Consider the following 25,238-nt stretch of genomic DNA (forward strand, 5'->3'; position numbering starts at 1 on the left):
GGTTAAAGCAAAGCTGCCCAGAGCCGGGGTTTGAGCGGAGCTACAGGCACAGCTCCCTGTGCAGGGAGAGGAACCACGCTCCTGGGGGGGTCGCTGCACCCCACGCTGCCCAGTGAGCTGGCCCCCAAGGGCAGGACAAATGCTGAGCAGAAGGAAGTTTGAATTAGGATCAATACAGGACTAACAAAGAAACTCTATGTACTGTGTTATACTGGAGGTCAGACTGGAACAGATGATCTAATAGTCCCTTGTGATCCCAGATCAATGAATCCTGTCTAAAAACATAAACACAGGCTATGCTTGTTCCCCCCCTCCTCTCTCCATCTCTGCTCACGGTCTTGAAAATTCAGAGCCTTGGGGAGTCAGTGGAGCCATGTGGTCCCTTCCCTTCAGCAATAACATCCCCTGGCTTGTGCCCACAACCACTCCTCTCCCAGATACTGTGCAAATCGCCAGAAGCCAGCAGCGGGGCTGAGGACCCTCCCCTGCCCAGCGCATGAGGGACCATGCCTGGTCCAACCTGCTCCTGAGCCTCTGGCAAAGGGTAGGAGCAGAATAAGGTCAGACAGGCTACAACCCTCTTGTCCCTTCTGCAAGTACAGGACTTAAAGGAACACACAGGAAAGCTTTTTTTTAAAAAAAAAATAGACTAGAGCATTTGGAACAGCAATCTATCCTGGCTTAAAGTGCTATGGAATATTTTGTAGCAGAAAGCACATACGGATTGCAAAAACGTCAAGATATTGGAATGATGGGTTTTGCATGTTTCGGTTAAAGCAAAATGTGCCTTCAACCTGCAGGCTTTGGGAGCTCAGTTTTTGGTGCTGAGAAAGGTGTTTCCCAGGCACAGCTGCCTGCTGCCGACATTCTCCATACTGCTGTCAAATAGCCAGAGCAGACCACTCTGAGAAAGCACCTGTGGCCAGCCCAGCACAGCTAGGTCCCCCCTTTGCACCAAGACAATGACTGTATTACAGAACTTGATCTTTGTTCTTGTGTTCAGCAAGACAAAGCATACACGGACCTTTCTCTCTGCTTGCCCATCCTTTTCACCAATTCACAACTACTGCTCTTCTGTTATCCTCACTATCTGAAAACACCAGGGTAAGGTTGCTCACGGCGGGGGGGTCTCAAAACACATGGAGGAATTGATGAACATGGGCCTTGTGCAGTTTAGAAATCAGTAAACAGCCACAATATCCAAAACTCCCCCACAACCAAGGCAGTGGTGGAGGTGGGGCATGTACTCAGATCTCCTGATGTGCTAACGTTGGAGCAAAACTGTCCCTTCTCACCTTACTTCTGACAAACGTGAAAAATAAGTCCCTGTCCTTCTACCTTACACGAATTTTTAGCCGTTCTATCAGTTGCACCAAACTTATGCCCCTTATGGCTTAGGTTGTGGTTTCGGTCTTGTAACCTCCAGTGGTTGCCCACATGGGGGTTTTAGTCTCGGTGCAGCTTTGCTGGTGAATCATAACAGGGTGCCCCAAATCTGGGGCAGAGCCTCCAGGTTCCCTTCCTCCCTTTCTGCTCCGAGATCAGGCTGGGAAGGTGCCAGAGGGGGCAGAACTATGTCTCACCTTGGCGTCCTGCTTGGTGAGGAAATCCACAAACCCAAAGCCCCGGTGGGATCCTGTTCCTGCCATTTTCTTGGGCAGCCGGACAGTCTTCAGCTCTCCAAAGGTGCTGTGAATTAAAGTAAAAGCAAAGACACTGTGAGATCAAGGGAAGAACCACCATTTTATCACAAACCACGGCACTGCCAGTTGCAGACCCACTGCCAGTTGCAGGCTTGCCAGCGCCGAGGACTGGTGAGCTGTGTCCTGCAGCCACCCTGCTTCCCTGTAAGCTCCATGTCTAAAGCACCTAGTAACAGCTGAAAACTCAGCTTGGATTTCAAGGGTCATCCTTTCCGGTTGCAAACCTTAACAAAGCAAAAAAATGCTTTAATGTAAGTGCCATGCTTCTCCTCCCTTTAGGAGATCTGCAGGAGGAAAGAAGGACCCAGCCTGCGTGTCACGCCCTGTTCAGGGTGGGCAAAGAGCATCTCCAGGTTACTGGGAGGCAGGGCTGCTCCAAACCACCATCAAAGCAGATTTATCTGCACCTCTGAAGAGGGGCTAGAGTGCACAGGATACGGGCGTGAGCCAGAGCAGGGCCCCATGAGGATCTATTCTTTTTTCAGAATAGCTCCTCCGTCCGCAGAGCCTGTTGTAGGCACGGCCTTCACAAAGGTGTCAGCTGCCTGCTCTGCAGATGCTGGGCATCATTTTTAAAACTGGATTTCCTCACTCCAACACCTCACTTGGGTACCTGCATTTCCCATTCTGCAGCCAGCCACCCAACCTCTTTCCTGGGCTGGAATAAACTGGTTTTATTTAAACTTGCTGAATGTATAAGGGCAAACAGGTGAATTCAGCGGACCCAAGTCCTGCACAACAACTCCCAGATCCAGCAGCGTTTCGGACAAGTTTCTGAGTGCCAATGGGATGAAAAGTCAGAAATGGGGAGATAAGGGGGTTCCTGTTTAGCTGGAGGGTGTGGGGTAGAGCTAGCAGCATCCATGCTCGGCCCTGGTCCAGCAGAAACCTTGCCACGGCAAGGATTCCTGGAGAAGGAACCTGCCGCTTGATTACCAAAGCATGCAGCCATCCCACCAGCCTGGAGCTTGTTCAGAAAGCCTGAAAACAGACCCAAAGGCAGCGCTTGCCGGACACCCCTCTCCACTGCCATCCCCTGGAGAAATTCCAGGACAAAGCCGATGCTTCCTCTGCATTCGAGCTCCCGTTTCTCCTTCTCCTCCCCTCCCCTTACGCCCATTTATCAAACACATATGCACAAACTGCAGGCAATAAATATTTAATGTGGACCAGGTCTGAATAGATGTGTTATTTTATTTGAAAATCTACACACACGCGTGCATACACAAAAGGAGCCTGGGATGCAGCAGTGCCAAAGAGCACCTGGGAATAAACACAGTAAAGGCCATAAACGCTCTTGTGAAATGATATAAGCTAAATCCTGGGAGTTAACCTGGTGCACTGGCAGCATGACCAGGCATTCATCTACCCAATTTCCTTAGGCAACGTGGTGTGTAAATGTACCATTATGAAGCCTCAAAATGAATCCGCACGTCTCCTCCTCGGCACTTTCCCTCCCTCTCTCCCTCCTGCCCCCTTCAAGCTGGCGCTAGGCAAACAAACAAACAAACCCGAGCGGAGGCGAGGGAGCAGCCTCGGCCGGCGGGGATGCTCGGCTCCGGGAGCAGGAGGAGCGCCGCGTGGTTTCCAGCGGCAGGAGGGTCCTTCTGAAAGGGGGTGCGGGTGACAGGGGCCCCACGAGCTCTGCAGGAGGCTCCTCTCGCTCGCAGCATCCCTGCAGGATCTCAAATGCCACAGTTGGGTTAAGGGAGAGGTAACAAGAGAGCTCTTGGCCCAAGATGACCATCTAGCTGGGAAAGACAGCCGGCAGGTAGCACGGGCAGGGGAGCGCTTGCTCCAATCTACTGCTCCGCGGAAAACATCATGGGCATTGCATGGGGGGGAGCAGAATATTTGCTAAAAGGGTGGAGGTCTCGGACAACACTCACTCAGTGCACTAAAGTACCACGTGTCTCCCTTTGACACCGACACCCAACGCGCAGGATGGGCAAGGAGGTGCCCAGCAGGAGCAGGATGGCTACGGACCCTGGGGCTGGGTGGAAGCTGCGGTGACCCACAGCAGCCTGAGCAGGGATGGGAGAAGCTGGCTCTTCCTTCCACCCCAGCTCCGAGCAGCCTGAGCCACACCCCCTGGGAGATGTGTGGAGGCAGTGGGGACCCGATCCAGAGCAGGGCTGGCCACAAGCATCTCCCTGGGCAGACGGTTGGGGGGGAGGAAGGACAGTGGTACTCATGAGCGGCTCCTAGAGAGATGGGTCTGTCGGAGGATGCTGCAGCGCAGCTCCCAAGGGGGAGCAGGCAAAGCAGGAGGGTGAGGAAAGCCGAGGGGCACAGCAGAGACAGGGCTGACCCCACTGGGGCTGTGGAGTAAAACACCCTCCCCCCCACTGCGGCGCTAATTAGAAACCACAACACAGCAATTACCATCCCGGGAGCTGCGAATGAAGTGGAGAGCTCAGGCCTTTAATGTTCTCCTCTCCAGCGCCAGGCAGAGACTCACACCTCGCTTTTCCAATTATTTCCTCTGGATTTGGGGGGAGAGAGGCAGAGAGAACGCAATTACCCCCCGCAGCGCCAGGCTCCCGGTACCCGGGGAAGCCAGGTGCCTCTGTGTTTGCTCCCACGCCGGCTGCATCGATGCTGCAGCCTTCCAGCTCTACATGGATCACACCGTGGCTGCCACGGGAAAGCCACAGGAGCGGGGATGGCAGAAGGAAAAGAGATGCAGCTCATCACCTGGGCAAAACCCGAGTGGAATGACAGGGGAGGGAAGAAAACGGCTTTTATACAGGCTGCTAAACTGCAGCTCGCCTGTAAGATCCCACCAAGCTGCTTTAAAACACGTCCTTCCCCAGGGGTGGGGATGGCTGCGGAGGCAGGGGGGCTCACAGCCACTCGGACCTGATATCGCTGCCACCTCCTTCCCCTTCCAGCACCCAGGGCACAAACACGGGCAACGCAGCACGCACCCCGGGGTGGGGGGTTCCTCTTGGAGCTGATGTGTCTCTCCTCTCTCGGTGGCAAACTGGACAGAGATCAGAAAGCGCTGGTACCAAACCCCTCTGCCAGCGCAGGGCGCAGCGTCGCGTCAGGCTCCTCGCCCCAAGCACAACGGTTTGCAGGGAAGTCCCTGGAGTTAGCACGAGTGTGAAACCTCAGCGGTTTCTGGATTCGTACCCACCAGCATCCACGTCTTCCCCAAGTGCTCCTGAGCCCCTGCGCCAGCACCAGGGCTCAGCCACAGCACAAAACCACTGAAGCACCTGGTGGTTGTGGGAGCAAAGCCCTTTCCTTCTTGAAATATTGGCTTGTTTGCAGTCAGCCCGGCTTAACTTTGCAGAAGACTGTAACCTCCTTTCTGGTGAGTCCTGTCTCGACCAGACCCACGTGCCCGGCCTGGAGCTGAATTTCTGGCAGGGCAGCCCTGCAGTTCTTGGTGGCACCACACTGGACTGAGATTTCATCCATAACGAGTGCAACCAAGGTGTGCAGCAAAACCAAACATCTTGTATAAATGACCTCGCTATGGAGCTTCTCACAATTAGCATAGGCAGCTTTGGGAGGGGGGGGGACAAAAGCAAAGAGGAAGAACTTTGCCACGGAGGTGGCAGGTTTCCAAAGCCCCCAGCGACCTGCCACGCACACGGCTGCTCCGCCGCCTCCCGGCTTCCTTCCCCACATATTCATGAAAAACAGGGTCCCAGCAGCTGTCCTCTGAAATCCCACGTGGGGGGTCGGGGCCCGGAGGGGAGGGCAGAGCACAGGCAGAGGTGTGGGGTGGGTCTGGGGGACGTGGCTCTCCCGGCACCCCGTGTGCCGCAGGCAGCCTGACAGCCAGGCTGGCAAAACCCGTCCTCACGCCTGCGCTCGCTCGCCCGGGCTTGGCACGTTTTCATGCCCTTGGCTGGAAAGGGGTGACAGCCCCCAACAAATCCCACAAACTAAGGTATTTCCTAAACAAGAACCTTTGTTTTGTGCCAATCCAGATTTACTGGGAAACCAGTAAAAGCCTGTACTGGCCCTAGCTGAGCAACAATCCAGACAGCTGCAGGATAAAGACAGCCACAACCTTTCGCTTGACAAGTCACCCATCTCAAGCTCAGCAGAAACACATGATGTTCCCAGAGATGCCAGAAGGGAAATCCCCTCCCTCTCACCCACAAGGGATCTAGCACTTCTACATGGCATTGCCGGCTATCAGCCGCTCTCTGTATGCTTTGGCAGCAATTCCAGTGGTGCCGCAGCCATCTCCTCACTTCCCTGGCTGAACACGGGGAAGAGAAGTAGCTTTTTCCTCCACGCTGCAAGACGTACACTGCAAGCTGGCTGCAGGTCAGAGGAACATCACTCCTTGGGATTGTAATTATATCCTTCTGGCACAGGCCAGCTGGGAGGCAAGTCCTTTGCCTGCTAATTATAGGACATTATATTGCTATTAAACAGAGCACACTCTAGCTCAGTAGACAACATACTGCTCACTTGGCTTTGCCTGTTTACTAGAAGGTGCTTGCGCATCCTTCATCAAGATGGCCAAGCAGCCGGAGGACAGAGGAGGATGGGGATACAGGTGGTCTCCAGAAACCCTCTTCCCTCCTCCGCCAGCACGACATGCAAGTTCCCACCCTGCGGCTCGCTCCCCTTCCATCACCGCTCTCCTGCTACGGGCACAGCCCCAGATCCTCTGTGCTCCCAGCCCCAGATCGCCAGGCACGTGACTGCCAGCACCTCCTTCTGCCGCTGACTCCCCCACCTCTTTTCACAGCTCCTCTTTTCCCATCAGGTTTTGTTTGAATTTCGGCCCCCTGCTTCCAAGTCTCTCCCCATCCTTGCTCAGCCCCCGATGTCTAAAGTCTGGCCCCACTGCTGCCCCAGACAGTCATGACGGCCCTTCACACGCGCTCGTTCGTGGGACAGGTACCTCCAGACGAGGTTGAACAGTACTCCAGGTGGGAAACGTCCCCTCCGTCTCAAATAGGAACATTTAAACTGCAAGCAACTTGGGACAGGCCAAGACTCATCCAGCCCTGATTGTTATTTTCAAGTCCCAAAGACAAAGATGTGTTTATCACGCTTGATCTCAGTGCTCTCTCAGCTACGAGCTGATCAAAGACTCTTTGGTTGCCAAGTTCTGTAGGGAAAAGCAAAATTGATACTGTGAATCCATGCACGTGGTTGGAAAGACCAACTGCTGTCCATTGCCAGAAGAGCAGATCTTGAAAAACAAAAAAAAAAAATCACCCTTAGGTCTCTCCAGACATGTACAGATGTCCCACTGCATGGGGCAGCCCTAAACCCCTCCCGCTGGCTTATATGCCTTCAAGAAAAACAAACTAGCAATAACCGCATTGAGAAGTTGGTCATGAAAACCTCTAGCAAGGTTGCCAACCTTCTCACGGGTTGCCACTGACAGCCACCACCTCCTCCTCTCTCCCCTCCCTCTCCTCCTCGCTGCCTTCTCATCCCCAAGCCCTGACACTGCCTAAATCCCACCTGGCCACTGCTGGCGGCCCTAGGACAGAGCTCAAGCGAATGAGCCAGGCAGCGTAACCGCTCATCAGAAATGGCTCTGGGCAGGGGACACCGAGTCCAAAAGAGACAGAAGTCCTTCCCTCCCTTGCTGCACAACCTCTTCCCCAGCAGCAGGCTCGCAGCCACACGTCAGCCCAGCAGAATTCTCACAATCGCTTTGCAATGGTTGTCTTCATTATTTTTTTTTCCCCCCTCACCCCCAAATAGAACCTTCCCTTCCCCAACAAATTACCTCCCCTGCCAGTCTCTGCTTCTGCGCTGATTTGCTGATTATAGAGGGGGGGGGAAGGAAAATAATAATGCTCCTTTTTCTTTCTTCCTCCTTTAGGAACGCAGGACCCTGGCAAATGGTTTTGCCCCTGGGCTGAGCCGTGGCCAGTTCCACCCCCTGCATGAGAGAGTTAATGAAATACGCAGCGGAAGGTCCCTCCCGCCTCCCACTCCAGGACTTCAGCCGACTCCACTACGGCTAATCCCATTACAAGAAAATAACGTGGATAATTCAAGCTAATGAAATCGTTACAAGAATGTGGACAGCCAGGGGTGGACATTCAGAGCCAATTTAACACTCCTTGGTGTTGTTAGCCCCAGCACAGGAAATATCTGAAAGGAGGAAGGGAAAGGAGAGAGGAAGGAAAAAAGCCCTCCTCTCTTGTTAGCTTAAATCCTGTTAGTGAGTTCAGGAATTAATCTGCCACCTATCTCCCCTATTACCATTATCATCATCATCATCATCAATAACGTCTCCTCGGTAACCTCTGAAAATTAGCAAATGAATGCGCGGGAGGGCAAGGCAGGAGCGGAGCCTCCTGACACGCTGAGCCAAGTGCAACGTGCCGGCGCCTCCCTCTCCGGCCGAGCCGCGGGGGCAGGAGGCGACGGGTGGAGGGACTTTGCAGGGGTCCCAGTGGGACCCCCAGCCCGTGGCTGCACAGACGGAGGGATGCAGAGAAGCGGGTCCTTGCCTGCCCTGGCTCCACTGCAAAGCTGATCCGTCATTCCCGCAGCGGCTCCTCACCTTCACCGGACAGTCCTGCTGGATAATCAAATCACCTCCAAAAGCCCTATGAAAAGCCAGGTGTGCACAGGAGGAGGACAGCCACACCTGCGCCGTGCTCTTTACCACGTGGATCGTCAGTTTTTCCAGCTTCCTCTCCTCTTTGCCCAGAAGCATGATCCTTGTTTGGAGGCCTCTTGATCTGCTGTGGCAGCAAAATCGGGTTTCACTTTACGCAATTCCTGCTCTTCGGTGCCAGCCTGGCGCTGCCAGGAGAAGTGCTGCAGTCTTCCCCGAGCTCAGCTGCTTCCAAGCGATGGACCCTTTCCTGAGACCAGTTTTCTGAAGGAGACCTGCCCACGTTGCACAGAGCCTCCCGCGGCAGGGCTCAGGCCAGGCTCCCTCCCTGGCCACCCGTACCGAGAGAAGCCAAGCACTGACAGCACGTGTCCGAGCTCAGCCACGGCGTTTCACCACGAGTTGCTTTTTTTGGCACTGAGAATTTCCAGGCAGGAGATGCCAGTCGTGGATGCAGTGGGGTAACTCCTCCACACCACCTGAACGGAGTGCAGCCCTGCCTGCTTGGGATTGGGGTTGTGGGAAGCCTCACCACGACAAGATTTCTGAGCTATTCAAGCCGGCATCCTCAGGTCCTGGGGGATCACAAGTGTTCGAACGCATTTTCAGCTGGATGCAGGCGGTTCCCACTCCTCCCTCTCCAGAGCCAACTGCCTTCCCGGGGTGCTGCGATCTCATCCCGGACAGTACACAACTTGGTACTCCCCCCCTCAAAACACCCACAACTTGTTCCTTGGAAGCTTTAATGAACTGCTTGATGGGGCAGTGAAACAACACGGTGAAGCAGAGAGGCTCTCAGGTCTCAAAGAAACCCCAAGTTTCCCCAGGAAATGAGGGTCTCCCTGGAACAAGGCTTCCCATCGGGAGCATCCTCCATCCACAAAAATTGGGAATGACCTTTCCAACCCAGGAGACTCTCCGGGATCGGTGATGACCATCAGGTCCCGACGAGGCAGGAGCGAGCACCGAGGGGTGCTGCAGCCCTTGGGCTGCTGCTAAGGAGCTCAGCAGCTGGCAGCAATGCTGGGGGGCAAAGCGGGGACCCCCGGCTTCTTTTCAGCCTCAGTTTCCCCATACGGGTGACCCTGCAAAGCCGCATCTCTCCCATTTTTCCAGCTCACTGCCTGCAAGGCCACAGCTGCTGTCTACCATCCTCACGCAGACGTACAAGGCTTTGATCAATCTATTAAGGCAGCAGAGGGACTTATGATTTTCAAAAACCCCATGCAACACAAACAGGACCGTCTTCAGTACGAGAGAGAAAGCAAAAGCCCCATGGCAAAAGCAGAAAAGCTGGAAATCCTGCAAAAGGGTGACCTGGCCTTGTATTTGATATCAAAGGCATTCTCCTTTGATAGGTGAACCGGGGCCAGAGAAAGGCACACGAGAAGCATGTTGCTCAGTGGGCCATGGCGACGGGACAAGGGGTATCCAGCCGGGGTGGCTGTCCCCTCCCTGTCCCATGTGGAGACTCTCTGATGTGTTGTAGAGAGGAATTTTCCACTTTTCTGCCACTGCAGCACAAGTAACACCCTCCCCTTTTTGCCAGGCTTGATTTCCACTAGATTTGTAGGAAATCAACACCAAGCAGATTCTCATCTCATGCCCCCCCCCGAATTTGGCTGGAAGCAACCAACGATTTCCGAAAGCAGCCCTGCCTGTGGCAGGGGAGGGGGGGAGCAGGACGAGCCCCTCCGGGATGCGCCCGGCATGAACAGCACCATTCCATGTCTCCGGGATGCTCTCTCGCGAACACGGCTAATTACATCCAGACGGTGCTTTCGGCACACCTGCCGCAGCAACTGTTTATCTTGCCGACGACTTAAAGAGCATCATTTGCAAAGTTTGCTAGGAAGGAAAGCCAATTAGCATGTCGCCGGGTAGGCACAAAGATCCTCTCGCTTCCTCTCTGCTGGGGCTGCTCGGCAGAGGACCCTTTGGTGCTAATTCCCTCCCGCTGCTCCCCCCGCCCATCGCTTTGGCTCCTCCGGTTGGAAATACATGGCTGTGCTTTCTCCTAGAAAAGACCCAAAAGCAAAGTGGGGGGGGTCGTGAAGGGAAGGGACAGTGGTGGTGAACCAGCCCAAGCTGCCAAACCTGCCGGTACCAGGAGATGTGGGGAGGCAGCGGGGCAGAGCACCCCTGCACCAGGCAGGCCTCACCGACCTCTCCTCCTACATCCCCATCATCCCACTGCTTCAGGGTTCCTCTGTCTCCTGGCTTTGCCAGGACTCCCCTCTCTCCTACCTGCCAGTCTTCGCATCTCCTACCCCTCCTTGCCAGCTCAGTGCCCGTCTCTCACTGGGGACCACCAGTTGACTCATTTATCCGCACTGTTGATTTAAGTTTCACTGCGGTGTCTCGCTGACACGTCCCCCACGCTCCCCGGATTAAAGGCAGAGCTGGTCCCAGCTCCAGCACACGGAGGAAGCCCATGAGATCTACTTAGCAACCAGCCCTGGAGAAGCTGGTCTGGCTTTGGATTGACCTTGCTCCCCATCTCTTCTGCATGTGAAAAACTAAGCAACGTTTAGCTCTTTTGGGATTTATCATATTTTGGACCAGATCTTCAAAAGATATTCAGACTCTCAATATCACAAGGACTGCCAGTGCCAGAGACTATATAGACATAGATGCGCTTCTTTCAAGGAGCTGTGAACTTATCCACAAGACTCCTGCTAATGTTAACTCCCAGTTTTTGAGGATGGCTCAGTCAGCAGCAGCCTCCTTTGGAGCTCGCGGTGAAGCAGGATCAGAAACGCAATAGCTTTGGCCCCAGACCAACACACAGCTGTGAGACCTTCCCTCTCCTCAAGATGCAAGACCAGAAAGCAGTGGCTGTTTCCTGTCGCTTAAATGGCTTGTTTAGAAATGTAACAAAACATTTTACCCCTTCTCGATTTATTTTCTTTAACAGTTGCTTATGAGGGACCTTATCAAAAGCTTTCTGAAATTCCAAGTAAATTAGTCATTAGGCAGGTTTTCAGAACAGTAATTAGGCCACTCCATGCCCCTGATGTATTATTTACCTGAGAAGATATACATAATTAGGGCTCTTCTTTATAACTGGTATTACATGCACTAAATTCTACTCTAGTCTATCGTGTAATTACGCAATTAGGCTGCATGCTAAACAGAAAGAAACCAATTCTGAAAACCAAGCAAAAAGAAAAAAAAAAAAAAAAACAACAGTAATTATTATTTTTTAAATCCTCCATCACCGGCACAGCGGCAGGTCTTAAAATTTTAATATCCTTCCACTTAAGTCATTTTTAAACAGGTGCTGCAACCTGGTTTGGTTTCTTAATTTTGCCGCATTTAATCCTACTTTGCGAGGTTTAACGTTGTGCGAGAGATTCAGTTCCTTAAAGAGATTTGCTTGAAAAGCTAATGTTAAAAGGGGCCTTTCCCTTCCCTGGTCGGCACAGATTTGCTGTGCCGGTGGAAGCGGCACCACGTCGCCTTGCAGCCTCCCGTCACTGCTCCTCGGTCCCCTGCTCCTCCCAAACGATGAGTATTCTCCAACAGCTTCCCGGCTTGCAGCTGGCAGAGGCAGACAGGTACAGTTGCGATGGTAGGACTGTCACAGTAATTTAGCCCTACAGAGCTGGCTCCCCTGCCTGAATTTAACGGGGCAGCATGGCAAAAAGCAAGGTGAGGAGCACTGGGGGGGGATGAGCACCAGCCATCGGCAGGAGATGCCAATGTGCAGAAAACCACCCAGCAGCCTCCGCACGCCGCTCGGCTTGAGGGACGGACTCGGTCATCTCCTGATTTGTTCCCATGTTTCACCTGGTCCGACTGGAAAGCGAGATCTCAGCTCTTCTTTAGGTCCCTTCCTACCTGTGCCTGCCCGTGGGGCACAAACAGAGTCACATCTGTCTCGCCTTTGCTTCCTGGCCCTTGCTGATGGAAAAGCATGTGCCATTGGGTCAAACGTAAGGTGCGGAGATTTTCTTAATCTACCTACTGCTATACATCTATTTTAGAGTTGAGGAGATCAAGAAAAAACTCCCAGGACTCGCTGAGCATGCTCACAGCTCCCAGAGAAGATACCTGTGTATTATCTGTGTTTATTCTCATGCTTTGAAGACAGCAATGATTCACTGTTTAGTTAAAGCATAAACAGATTTCCTTCTGAAACTTTACATCTCAATGCTCCAAATTTCCAAGCCAGTTCTCAAGGCACCGGGGAAGGTGCAGAGCTGGCACAGGGAACACCATAAGCTTTAGGAAGCCCCAGGTTTAAACGGCGCTGTTGGACTTGCACTGAACTCTGAAAGAGAGCTGCGGGTTCAAAGTCGTCAGCTGGTCCCAAAGAGTGGGAGCCGGTGACTCAGAGGACTTAAAGATAACTGCTGTTGGACACGTGTGACTGAAGAGGTTGTTCAAAACCGGTAGAGAGGCTGAAAATTCCACTCTAATATTATTTAGGTTTTACTGCTGCTCTCTGCTCTTTTGCCATCTTACAGGGAGGCGAGCTCTGCTCCCAGCCCTGGTCACTGCAGGGCTCTTCTCCCCTCTGCTGCCGCATCCCAGCCCCGCTGTGGCTCAGCCTGGGCTCTGGCCACTCTCAATTTCTGTGATTTCACTTAGCCAACAGCCTTCTTCTTGACTCTATTGTAATTTTTTTTTTTTTTTTTTTTTATTTTCTGGGAGAGATAAAAGACGTTCAAGTATCTTGGAGAAAGGACCAGCTCTATCAGGACAACTGAAAGAGGACTTCTCCTGAGCCTTCCGTAGCCTCCCATCACACCCATCTCCAAGGACCATGTCAGGACCACACTACAGCTTCTGACACCCCTTCCCACGTGGCTCTCACCGAGATGTGCAAACGACCGCAGCCGTGACCCTTATATCCCAAACCTCATGAAATCTCAATCCCTGCACAGACTTCAATAAGAGCCTCCAACGCTTGCAAAGCCTTTCGCAGAGCTTCTGCTCGTAAGCCACAATTCTCCCCGCATGCAGCACCTTGCAGGACCAGGGCTTAGGAGCCACCAAGTCACTGCAGTAATCAGGATTTCAAAGGAACCCGCAGCTCCAACAGCGCTGAGATTTGGGGATTTATCTCTCCTGGGCTCTTTTGAAAATCCTGATCAGAGTGCAGCTCTGGTCAAAAATAAGTTATGCTAAAAATAGCGCTCACAGGAGGGCCTGGTACAAATCTCCACTCCTCCAGGATTCTTATGAGTCAGCTCGTTTCAAAGACAAGAGGAAATTTGTACAACTAGCAAAGCAGTAAACACAGAAGGGAGATTTAGCCATGCCTGGTGGGCCCCCAAAGGTGTACCTAGGGCATCCTTTGGAGAAATCAGACTTGCTGTTAAGATACCGGCTTTATCAACAGTCAAAAAAAAAAATATATATATATATACACCTCAGATTCAACTGTAGAACCCCCTGCACTGAGCTGGAAGAGAATAAATATAGAAGTGATGAGATATTTATAGGCAGACAGCTATTTTAACACAGCTCTGCTTTAAAGAGAGTCCTTATTTAAGTCTTGTCCCTGTAAAGCTGCAGAATGACTTAGAAAAATAACCAGATTAATTATTTTCATCAGGAGAACAGGGAAACACGTAGGGAAGATCAAATGCATTAAGAATGTGGGAGCTTGAGTGAAGTGCTTTTGTTCTGGTGACTCAAATACAATAAGGAGGGTGTGATCTCCTGAGCGCAGGCTCGCCTCCGAAGAGCCCAGCCCAACCCCCTCTGAAGTCTGCCAGGGATCAGAACAAGACAAAGAGTTAAAAACAGGCACAAGTCGGCTCGTTGGCGAGGCAGGCTGGGAGCCACCACGCCATGGTGCTCCCCTGACCAGCACCCTCCTCTCCAGAGACACGACCAACAGGAAAACATTAGATTTTCTCATTATATCGTAAAAACAATGTGAACAGAGGAGTATTTCTAGATCTACTGTATTCACTCCGATAACAGTCTGATTTGCTCACCCCATCCCCAAAATTGGAGGGGTGGCTGTTGGCCAAGCTGTGATGGTTGCTCTCTTCTTGCTCTCGGTGTGCCCTGCCCTTCGGTCACCCTTTCCCAACCCGCAACAACTACAATGCCTGCTAAAGCTCAGTTTGGACTGCTTCTTTATGCAGTGAGACACATCTTCACAGGTCACCTGGAAAACTCTTGGAAGATGAGAGGACAGGGAGCGATTGCGTTGTGCAAGCATTATCTGATCCATCATGGGATTCAACGATGATGTTCCTACCCTATTTCTGCAGAAAGCTTGTTGCTCTCCACCCTTGCAAGGTCTGGATGAAGGGGAGAGAGATTTGCAGCACTGCAAAGAGAAGCAGAGCCCGGAGTAGAAGTCAACAAGCCCAACTGATCCACAGCCGTGGGACTTTCTCAGCAGAGAAAGCCGCAGTGGAAGTAACGGCTTGTTGGTTTTGTTTGTTTGGTTTTTTTTTTGTTTTGTTGGGGTTTTTTGTTTGTTTGTGGTTTGTTTTTTTGTTTTGTTTTGTTTGTTTTTTTTTCTTTTTTAATTTGTTTCCTTATTTATGTCTCAACACGGAAGACCATTATACACGCAGCAGCGACTGGGTTGAACAAGCAGGAGCGCGCATGTTCACCCGTCGGGAAGCTGAAGTCCACACTCATCGGTGCACACATCCCCCCCACGGGGACGGACCTTCGGGAGGCACAGACTGAGCCACCACCGGGCACTCATCACCTCCTCAAAGGAGGGAGATGTCCCAGATGAGGGGACGTGCCTCCCCACATTGTTCTCGCCCAACATCTCACTGTAATGGTACGCAAACACCGGCAGCCGTGAACCACGCCAATGCAACCCTGTTAACTTAATAAACGGATTTTGACAAGGCTAAAGAAGGCAGAGCTGGGCAGGACAGTTCAGAGGCAGCACCCAACACCGAGCAGGGCATTTGAGCAGTGGGGTGCAAGCTCTCCCCCTCCTGCTGCCCTCCCCCAAACCTTGAGGAAGGCTCATCACAACGCCCTGAGTGTTCACAATCGATTGCCGGCAAGAGCAGATGCTTGTACCTTGTTGACAGATGCCGTCAGTGCAGCGTGGCAGCCGCAGGCTCGCTGAGAAGGTGAACGGGAGGGAGAAACAAGGGGCCACAAAAGAGGAAGAGAAACTGTTCTTCATCCACCAGCAGTGCTTGCACCAGCTGACCTGAACGAGCTGTAACGCATGCATGGATGCTGGGAGGGGAAGGACAAAAAAAAAAAAAAAATGGAACAGAAGCAATGACACACCTGAAAATATGAAAATAACCTGCCAGCCCTAACTGGGGTCCAAAAGGGCCGGAGTTTGCCCTCTGCAGAGGGGGCATTTCCAACAGCTTTCGACCGCTGGCTGCCCAGGCAGGGAGGGAGTTGGAGGCAGAGCAGGGACCTCATTTCTCCATGCTGTGCCTGGCCAGGGGCTTTCAGCAGAAGATCCTAATTTTTAGAAGCAAAACAGCTAGGTTCAGCTCTCCGAGCTGATACACAAGCTGCCATGCCCGTATTAGAGTCAAAGGATTAAATGAGATGGGAGCAGGTAACGACTCCCCAAGAGATACTTTGCTTGAGTAGAGGCACTTGCCATGTTATGAGCTTTCCTCCGATTCTCACACTGGTATCACACAGGGCTCAGGAAACCACCTCCTACCCTCGTCTCCCTGCCTCTGAGTGGCCACGACATCCCACGTACCTCCCAGAAGTAACATCTCTGCGTCAAGTGGAAGATCCCCTACATGGGAAAGAGTAAAAGCTGATGCTAAGAAGCATCACGGTGGGCTGGTCACATACAACGTGCCAGGTGACAGCCAGTGGCTAGGAGCGGTGCTTTAGCCCTGCAAAGGGAGGTCCAAAGAGCTTTCCTTTCCTGCCAGCACAAGGTCAATGCAAAGGTGGGAAAACTGCACCACGGAGATGCCAGTGTCCCCAAGGGATGTGTCTACGTAGGATGAGCCTGCTTTCCATTCACAGATCAGAGGATGGTGGTTTTGAGAAAGAATGGACCTCAGAAAGGAATCAGCGCCAGAAAAGCACGAGCAGAGCTGATTAAATGGAGTAATGCCTAGATTCATAGATTCTCTAGTGTTTCAGAAGCATTAAAAAGCACTGATAATGCCAGCGCTCAGCTGTGGGTACCAGAGACTGGTGCTGGCACTGGGTTTGCCGATCTCATCCTCCACTCCCACGGGTCCAGGGCTCTGTGGGCATGAGAGCCACGGGTCTCCACTTACCACACAGGCAGGTAACTCCCTTCCCAAGGCTTATTGCAAAGATTTTTAAGTCTCAGATAAGCATGGGCCATCAGCTCTCTGCTGTGGGGAGAGAGCTGTGCCTCGTAACATGCTGTTTCCTTCTCAGCTCTGCAAACACGGGGAGACCTGAGTTGCTGCTGCTGAGTTTTGCCAAGCGCTGCAAGAAGTATGGCCATAGGGTACACAGTGAGAGAACAAGGGAGGAGATGATCCTTTCAGCCCCAACCCACAAAAAAAATACAAGATCACATGTTGAAAAAAGCATGAGATACCTTCTAGGGATCAGAATCAGAAGAATTGCAGGGGACAGGGCAGAAACGCTGCTGCTGGAGAGCGAGCTGCCAGCCGGGATGGGCTTGGGAGCGCGGAGCCTGCGTGGGAGCTGTCAGAGTCCCAGCCCTACCTTGTGTGACAGTGAAAAGTCCCCGCAGAGGTGACAGCTCTGGCAGACGCAGTGAGCAAACAGCCGAAAAGGGGGAGAAACGAGAGCGGAGGCGATGGCAGCCAGGGAAGGGATTTTTGCCGGCAGAGCCAGGCTGTGCTGGCTTGCCCCAGAAAAAAAAAAAAAAAAAAAAGAAAAGACTGGTTAAAGACCAACTTTTGAGCAGCATCCTCGCTGCCCACAGGTAGGGCAGGATGGCAGCTCCCTTCCCTCCCCCTCCTTGAGACTCCCCTGCTGCAGCAGACCTAATTTCATGGGGTTTTCGCGCAAGCAGCGGGGTGGAAAATGATCATTGGGAGCCAGTGCATGGCGAAGCACCCCCTGTTCCCCAGATCCCCCGGCAAGGTGAGCAGCCCCAGCCCAGTCCTGCTGGGTCGGCACCACAGCAAGGGAAGAGGCTCCCAAGGAGCTTTCCGAAGCGCAGCTGTGGTGGGGGGGGGGACCTGCGCTCCCCCCAGCCCCGTCACCCTCCTGGATGCTGACGAGAGAGACAGCGCAGTCCTGCGTGACAGCGTGAAATTAATATGATTTTGGGGGAAGCTGGCAGTGAGTAATGAGCATCTGAAATACCTCATCTCCACCCCCGCGCCCCCCGAACTCTTTTAACCCTTCGGCTGCTAGCACGGCAGCAGGATCAAAGGGTGGGAAGAATAAGGCTTAGGTTAAAGAGAACCAGAGGGGGCACCCAGCCCACCTGGCACTTGAATTTGCAGGGCATGTTTTAGCACAAATCCCACCAGTGCTGCTCGTGATCAGGCCCAGCCTGCTGAGGTGCCAAGATCAGTGCTCCCGGGCTTGGAAAAGTCATCGCTGCTGCCTTTCCAAACAAGGCTCCACAAGGAGATGTCAAAAAAACTGAGGGGCTGAAGGGGGGACCAAGCCTGTCCTGCAAACATCCTTGGGCAAGTCCCAGAAGGGCGCGCATGAGGGGGACAGCCTGATGTGCACAGACCACCGCTAACAAGTGGGTTTGCGAGAAGCAGAACAAAGAAGACAGATTTCCCAGGGCCAGTTTCCTGGTCATCTAATGAGAACTTGGTCAGAAAAAATGTCCCATCTACAAGGGCAGTTTATGTGAACTCACAGATGTCTGATAAGGGTCAATCCCATACCACCACCTTCCTGGGAAGACAAGCCTCGGGAGACTCCTCTTATACTGAATTGCACCAAGTTCTCAAATTGAAGATCTCCTCTCCTCTGCCAGATGCTTGAAAGTGGTCAGGATACTGCTGGGGGTGGAGGAGAGGGAGGTGAGAAGACAGATGGTCAGCCCAATCCGCCTTAGCTTGGCTTCTTCAGGAAAAACAATGTGCAGGCAGGAGCACAGACAGAAACGCTCCCGGTGCCACCAGCTGCAGAAGCCAACACAGTTCAAATGCCTTTGGCAGGGGTTCTGCCCCGGGGGAGGTAAGAGACTGTGCAATGAAAGGTCCTTAATTGTAACCACATCCCAAGGCTCAAAATCCACTGGATTGGAAGAGGTAGAAAAGCTCTAAGCAGGCTTGAGGTTAAAGAAACTAATAATGCAAACAGAGACGGAAATAAAGGACACAATGTCATCCTGAGGAGAAAACTGTGATTCATTAGAGGCTTGTTCAAGACCTTCTCATGAAGTGAGACTGGAAAATACCCACACGTATATGCTAGTGAAAGACAGGAAGGTGAATGGGTCAATGCCACGATGCCAGAACTCTAGTTAAGAAATGCAACAGACAGAAGAATTTTAAGATCAAGAAAATAATCATCTTGATTGCTCCGTGACTTAAAGGCTAAGACACAAGCATAAAAGCTGGCCCAGTGTCATTTCAACATTGTAGATTCTGCAACACCACCCCCCTCCCCACCGAAGTAGCCTCAATGGCCAAAGGACAATTTTGAAAATGAACAAGAACTGGCTACAACATAAGGCAAAACAATCACATGAGTTTTCCTTCCCTTATATATAGATATACACACACTCTTCGTAACAATTCAGACAAAAAGAGACCTTATAATACTAATACCACTGGGTGGGTTATTTACAGGAGACAGTAGCTCCTTTAGGCTTTGGTTTTTGCCTCTTATCAAGGAGAAAAAGCCCACACGTATGCACACACGTGTACCAGTCCCACTCAGCACAGAAAATTGGCAAAACCCTCAAAGCAAAAATCCCAGAGTTACATTTGAATAAGACATTTCCAAAGCAGCCCCTTCCCCATCTCCCTCCACCTCCCTGAGCCCCTCTGCACTGATGAGCAACAGAGTCTGTGCATAAAACTAATTAAGTTCCGTTTGGAGGTTCAGCTTGGTGCCCTGGTGAGAGATGCTTCGGTAGGAGTCAGAAGGAAACAGCCTAGAAACTCCCTTCATTTGCATTGGACAACTGGACTGCGCAAAAGCAGGCAGCTGAAAACTCCTCAGCAAAGGTTTCGGGTGAGCAGAGAAGGGGACCTGTGGGTATGGAGTACGTGGAGTGCAGAAGAGGGGAAAAAAATACAAAAATCGAGTATTGCAATGAATATTCAAGACAAGGGAAGAGATGTGCTGAAAAAAAAAAAAAAAAAAAATCTTCCTTCTACTCTTGGGAAGATCCACCTTTTAAAGCAACCCTGCCAAGATAACACAGAGTTAAACATTTCCTTATCTATGTTAAACACCTTTATGATTCAAACTGAAAAACAGCACTGAAAACCTATTTCACTCTCCTCCACCCCATGGCTCATTTTGGATAGTCAAATTAAAATGGCCAGTTTCATTTTTGGTCTCAGTATCAACCCAATGTTGCCCTGTTTGGGTTTCCAGCACATAAGGAAAAGGTTTGAAGGAGGACCAAAAAAAAAGTTTAACTTACGTTTTTTGCGATAGTAAGAGAAATAAACCAGCCCAGCAGATTCCTGTGTTCTGAACCAGAGATCTCAGCCTATGAGGCTGCTGCACAAACCTGTAAGCTGCTGCCCAGAAAAGCACTTGCACCCTGCACCTCCCCGTGCCCGGCTCCTGGGAACCTGCGGTTTGGACTCGGGAGCACACAAGGATTAGCAAATCCCCTGCGCTAAGCCAGGCTGTAAGGATGCACCCGGGGTAGGCTGAGCAGGAGAACAAAGTCACACACAACCCAAAGGCGTGGGAAGAGCGGATGGCATGGGGTGGGTCTGGGGGTCCAACCTAAGGGGCAAGACTTAAATCTTCCAACAGCCCCCGGCAAAGGGGGAAGTGGGGTGGGAGGAGAGCCGGGTTATGCGGTGGGATCACAGGGGCAGCCCAACACAACAGCACCGCAGCCAGGACCTGTTGCAAACACCAGCCCTGAGTCTGCTGGAAGGCTGCAGGGAAAAGACACTGCCAGGGACACTGGAGGGGCAGGGGAAAATGTAACGGTAAAGAAACTCCATCCTCCCCTTGCAAAAAAAACCCTAAAATCCAGAGCTCCTCAGCCAGGAGGGAGGAAGCAATCGGCCAAGCAGCTTCCTAACCATGTCAAAGGAAACGCATCCAAAAGATGCATTTTTTTGCAAGCGCCTTCAAATTACATGGGCAGACAGGCGGGTGAGAGGGGCAGAGCTGCACCAGCTTCAATCCAGAGCAGCATCCTGCAGCCCCCCATGCCAGACACGCTCCTCCTCAGACGCTCAGCAGCCCCACGCACAGACCTCGCATTCTAATTAGAAAGCTGAAATCCAGCATTAACGCAAAGCGCGACATCATCTGCTGGCATCACTGGAAGCCGCTTGCATTTACATCTCCTGAGGACGTGGCCTTGAACCTGCTCCCCGATGCTTCTTCCAATGCCTGCAGTGCTCCGTGCATGGGTTTGCACCATGAGCTTGCACCATGGTTTTGGGAAGACACCTTTAAAATGGGAACCAGACATTATTATCCCTAGGGATAGAGCGAAACAGGGCAAAAGCACTGCTGGCATGGGAATCCACCGCACGCTGAAGACACCAGAGCACATATAGGCACCTACACACGTGCTCGGATACAAACCACCACACCACTGAGTGCCTGTAACCTCAGAGCACTCAATGGCCTGGAGCTGGAGCCTGAGGGTGGCTTTGGAGATCTCAAAGAAAGACGGGTCACTTCTTTAAACCACCCCTTTGTTTCCTGGAGAAGACGATACAGCAATCCCACTCAACACCAAATCAAACTCAGAGGCATCATTACTGCTGCCAGTGCTCAAATGCGCAGTGAGACACGTTCCAGTTCTTGCTCCTAACTGTTTTCAACAGGTTTCCACCTGAAGGCATGAGGAGCAAGATACACATTCCACGATCCTTCCACGTGCTGGCACCAACATCCCAATTCACAGGGCAAGACAGAAAGCTGGGATCCAACACCAACCTGACAGCTGGGTGCAGAGTGCCCACCAGTGCTAGCTGCTTCCCTGGGATTTTTCTGCTTGTGTAAGACCCGTTTTTGGGTATCTCTTCAGACACAGGCTTGCAAGCACAGTACCCTGGGATGAGCAAGGGTGTGAGTATTGCAGAGGAGCTGGCAGCTCAGTTCTGCACAAATACCTTCTGGCATAGCCCTGCTACCAAAGCACCTGAGCACTTGTTTTAATACACTTATCCTACCTGTCCTTCTCGGGAGTTGTGTGTGTTCTGTGAAGCACCTAAGCCCCAATCCACAAAGGTCGTTAAGTGAGTGATCAGTATCAGCCTGAGTAACACAAGCAAAGAATTGAGCAAGGTATCCAGACTGGACCAGCCTTTCTCCTCTCCTCTGCAGATTGCTCCAGTACAGGATTCTGTTCATCTGACTCCATACTGAGCAACAGGGGAGTTTGCTGGGCCACAGACACCAGACTGTGGAAGACCAAGAGGCTCTTCTCTCAGCAGAAGCAGCCTCCTGGGGAGAAGGGGCGATACGCCGCTCCGAGGAACATCTCTGTATTCACTGATAAGGGAGCTGAAACCATTAGCTTTAAACCAGTAACTACACACAGTCAGGACAAGAGACATTTAGCTGGTGGGCTTTGCTCACCACCTGAACAGTTACTCTCTTCTCCGAGTCCTCCAGACTGGATCTAGTTGCAGACTGACAGTTGGACTGTCATGATAAAATGACTCAAAAATGCAGCTTAATCTGTTCATGGATATAACCCACGTGAACAGGCCATGAACCCAGCAGCGGTTTGTACCCCGAGGAAGGGTTGACCTGCTCCACATCCTTCCACCGCTATGACAGCCCAGCATGCCCAATGCCTGTGCATCTAGCAAGCCTGTCCTGTCTTCCTCTGCCCCTCAAATAATATTCTCAATATTTTATCTGTGTCAGTCTAATTTTGTTTTGGTTGTAAAGGGCTAAGAGCATAATAAATAGAAAGTTTTACAGTCCTGTGAATCACAGTCGTCTTTGCAATGCACATGCCCTTACCTAGCCTCTGCAGGGTGCTGGGGGGAGTTTCCAGCTGTTGAACAGTGGAGAAAGATCTGCACCTTGGCTTTGCACAGGCGGGTGCAGGACACCCTGGGGGACATCACTCCCAGCGAGGAGCTGAGCAAGCGATTCAGCCTGGAGGAGACATCTGACTAGGACAGATCTGCTGATGTGGTAGGATGGCAGAAGGAACGGGCAGACTGGGGGGAAATCACTGAGCCCATCCCAGTGTCTCCAGACCAGACTTCTAGCCCGGGCTCAGCAGCTCCTGGGGCTTCTCCCCAACACCCCACCCACCAGCATCATCTCGCCCGGCTGCAGCTGTGCAGCTCCTGCCCTCCCCCCAGCAGACCCTTACAGCACGAGGAGGTGCTCACCGTGACTTCTGCAGCTCCCCCCACTTCCACGGGCCATCTAACTGCCCGGGGACAGTACAGAGCAAAAAATTTTAAGTGACGGAGAGGAAGCAGCTATGGGTTTTGAAACATTTCTAGCACAACATCTAGGGTTTTAAAAGCAAAAGCATCGCATGGAGAGTAATCTAACATTAGGCTGTTCAGCACGCAGCGCTTGCAGCCCTGTGCATGCTAGGGCTGTTTGCACTGAATATTCTAATTAATATTACCCAGCACTTGCCTAACAAACTCACATGTTTACGAAGGGACTAATTTTTTTTCCTCCTCTGCCTTTCAGTAGCAAAGATTTCCATGGCTTCAACAGGGCAATGTTACTCCAGGAAGGAGAAATTGTCTTCAGTCATGTAGACTCCATTACCGGGAGAAAGGTGTGAACAGCAAGCATGTCTGGCAGACGGATTCATTATACCACCATGTCCTTTATAATGGGAAATGAAAAGCCCATTCTGGTAACTACACTTTATTATAATAGGTCAGAAGAAGTGAAAGGCATCATCTTATAAAATTAACTTCATAAAGACTGCCTTTAAAAAAAAATATCTCTGCCAGTTTATCCACCGTATCTTTCTTCAGAGATTTTTCTTTCTCTAGAAGAGACATGACTCCAAAGTCTTGTCCCGCTGGCTGTCTTCACTTTTACCCTCTATCAGAGGGAATATATCTGCTTTCTCCTAATCAGGCCCAGGCACTTGTTTTGCCAGATGCAATAAATGCCACGTCTTTGTCAAGACAGAGAAAATAGTCAGCAAAGGAGTTAAAATTAAAAGAAACGCCCAACCCCAAAGGTCTTCCCAAGCAGCAGCATTACTTTCTTTATAGGAAAGTCAGAATATGGAGATAAAAGCACCCGATAACCTGTTCCGTGCTCTGCCATACCTTTCAACTGCTTTTTCTGCTAGCCGCCTCTTTAGTCGAACTAAAGCCTGGTCTCTCAACTGATAATAATTTTGTGATTTAGCAGCTCTACGCCGTGTGTTTGACTGCAGTTCCAACAGGTGAAAGGGAAGGGATGGCCAGACAACAAAACACCTTCCACGCTCACAGCACTGGCACCTGATCTTATTCTGAATTTTGAGGGTTAGTGTCTACCACAACTAATTGCTGGGGGAGGGCTGGGAGTGACCGTCATTGCAATTTTAGGAGAATTCATAGATACAGGCTCAAGATAAGTTCTCAGATATATTTTGCAAAGCAAAGAGGCAACAATGCCAGCCCCAAAACACGCTACTTGAGATGTGACTTTAATAACTGCATCCTTTGGTGGTACAAGCATCAGTTATGTCAAACTGTAGGCAGGCTCTCAACAGTATCTAGCCCTCAGGTTGCATTTGATTGGGTAGAAATTTTTTAAGAAATCTTTTTCTAATCGTTCCCCCTTTGGGAAAATAAAACACCTCCTTAAACATTAAAAGCCAATTGCAAAACAGCCTTATTTTTAATATTCATTAAAGTTGGCGCAGATAGGGGGAAGGAAGATGGAAGAGGATGCTATGAAACAAATACTTAATTGGAACTTCCAATGAAGGCTGCATGGATCTAATGTGATAGATTTTAAAGGAGCATAATTTTCAGAAATTGCCAGAGCTCCAATCTGTGAAAATGTGGCCTTTCACGGATCTCCAATTCAGCTTGCCACATCTAGAGTTCCTTTTGAAAAAAAGTCTTGCCATAAAAGCCCCCCAATTTGGTAGCAAAAATTAGCAGCCTTCATGGGATATCAATTCCTTCGTCTCTCCTCCCCCTAACTATGACTCTCTGGAAAGAACTGAGGACCATTTGTCTTTTGTTATTTTTCCAGGTAGTAAAGATAAGAGTAGAATCTAATAAAGAACAAAAATGGGGAGGGGAGGGGGCGGAAAACACACCCACAAAAGCTAAATCTTCACACCTAGCCCAAAAGCAGCCCCTATAATTGAAAAGCATTTCTGCCTCTGAAGAAAATAACACCTATTGGGTCTCAAAAAAAAAAAAAAAATCCCTTGACAATGTGAGAGAGGCCAGCACCTCCAGCAGAAGACAGCAGGACATGCTCTGAACCAGTGCAGCACCCCAGCAAAGCCATCAGGCCTGGTGTGGAAGGTGGGCAGTACCTAAGGCTCAGGGAGCCCTGCAACAAAACATTTATTTTGCAAGTGGAGGACTTCAGCTGTTAACCAGTGTTCATGACTCCTGTACAGAGAAAATTAAGCACCACCTTTCTCCTGCCCAAGAATTAGAACTCAGTGTCCCCCAGCCCAAAAGAAACACATTTGCTTTGAATCTCCTGCAATCTATGAGCTCGGGGAAAAAAAAAAAAAAAAAATCCATTTGAATTTTACACGCCCTCACAGACCTTTCCTAAGGGACTGCCCGGCCTCCCTCCTCCCAGGGACCCGCCTCGCTGCTGGGCCCGGGCAGGAAGAAACCGCCGGGGAACGTGGCTCCCCAACCTGCTGGTGCTCCTGAAGCGAGGACCCGTGCGGCCAGGCGGTGGGAAGCGCGCGGGTCCCCAGCCCCTTCCAGCCCAGGGGACAG

At 51.3% G+C, this 25,238-nt stretch overlaps 1 protein-coding gene across 1 annotated transcript in view; it reads right to left on the bottom strand.

Annotated features, from left to right (window-relative positions):
* RBM19 (RNA binding motif protein 19) overlaps positions 1-25,238 on the bottom strand; it is a 72,058-nt gene that overhangs the window by 23,704 nt on the left and 23,116 nt on the right. Inside the window, exon 22 of the mRNA XM_042805459.1 lies at positions 1,584-1,689. Within this exon, the coding sequence (XP_042661393.1) occupies positions 1,584-1,689 (106 nt within the window). The remainder of the gene's footprint in view (positions 1-1,583; positions 1,690-25,238) is intronic.

Source organism: Tyto alba, unplaced genomic scaffold (genome assembly GCF_018691265.1).
Source record: "Tyto alba isolate M040663 unplaced genomic scaffold, T.alba_DEE_v4.0 Super-Scaffold_44, whole genome shotgun sequence".
In the NCBI taxonomy this organism is placed as follows: Eukaryota; Metazoa; Chordata; class Aves; order Strigiformes; family Tytonidae; genus Tyto; species Tyto alba.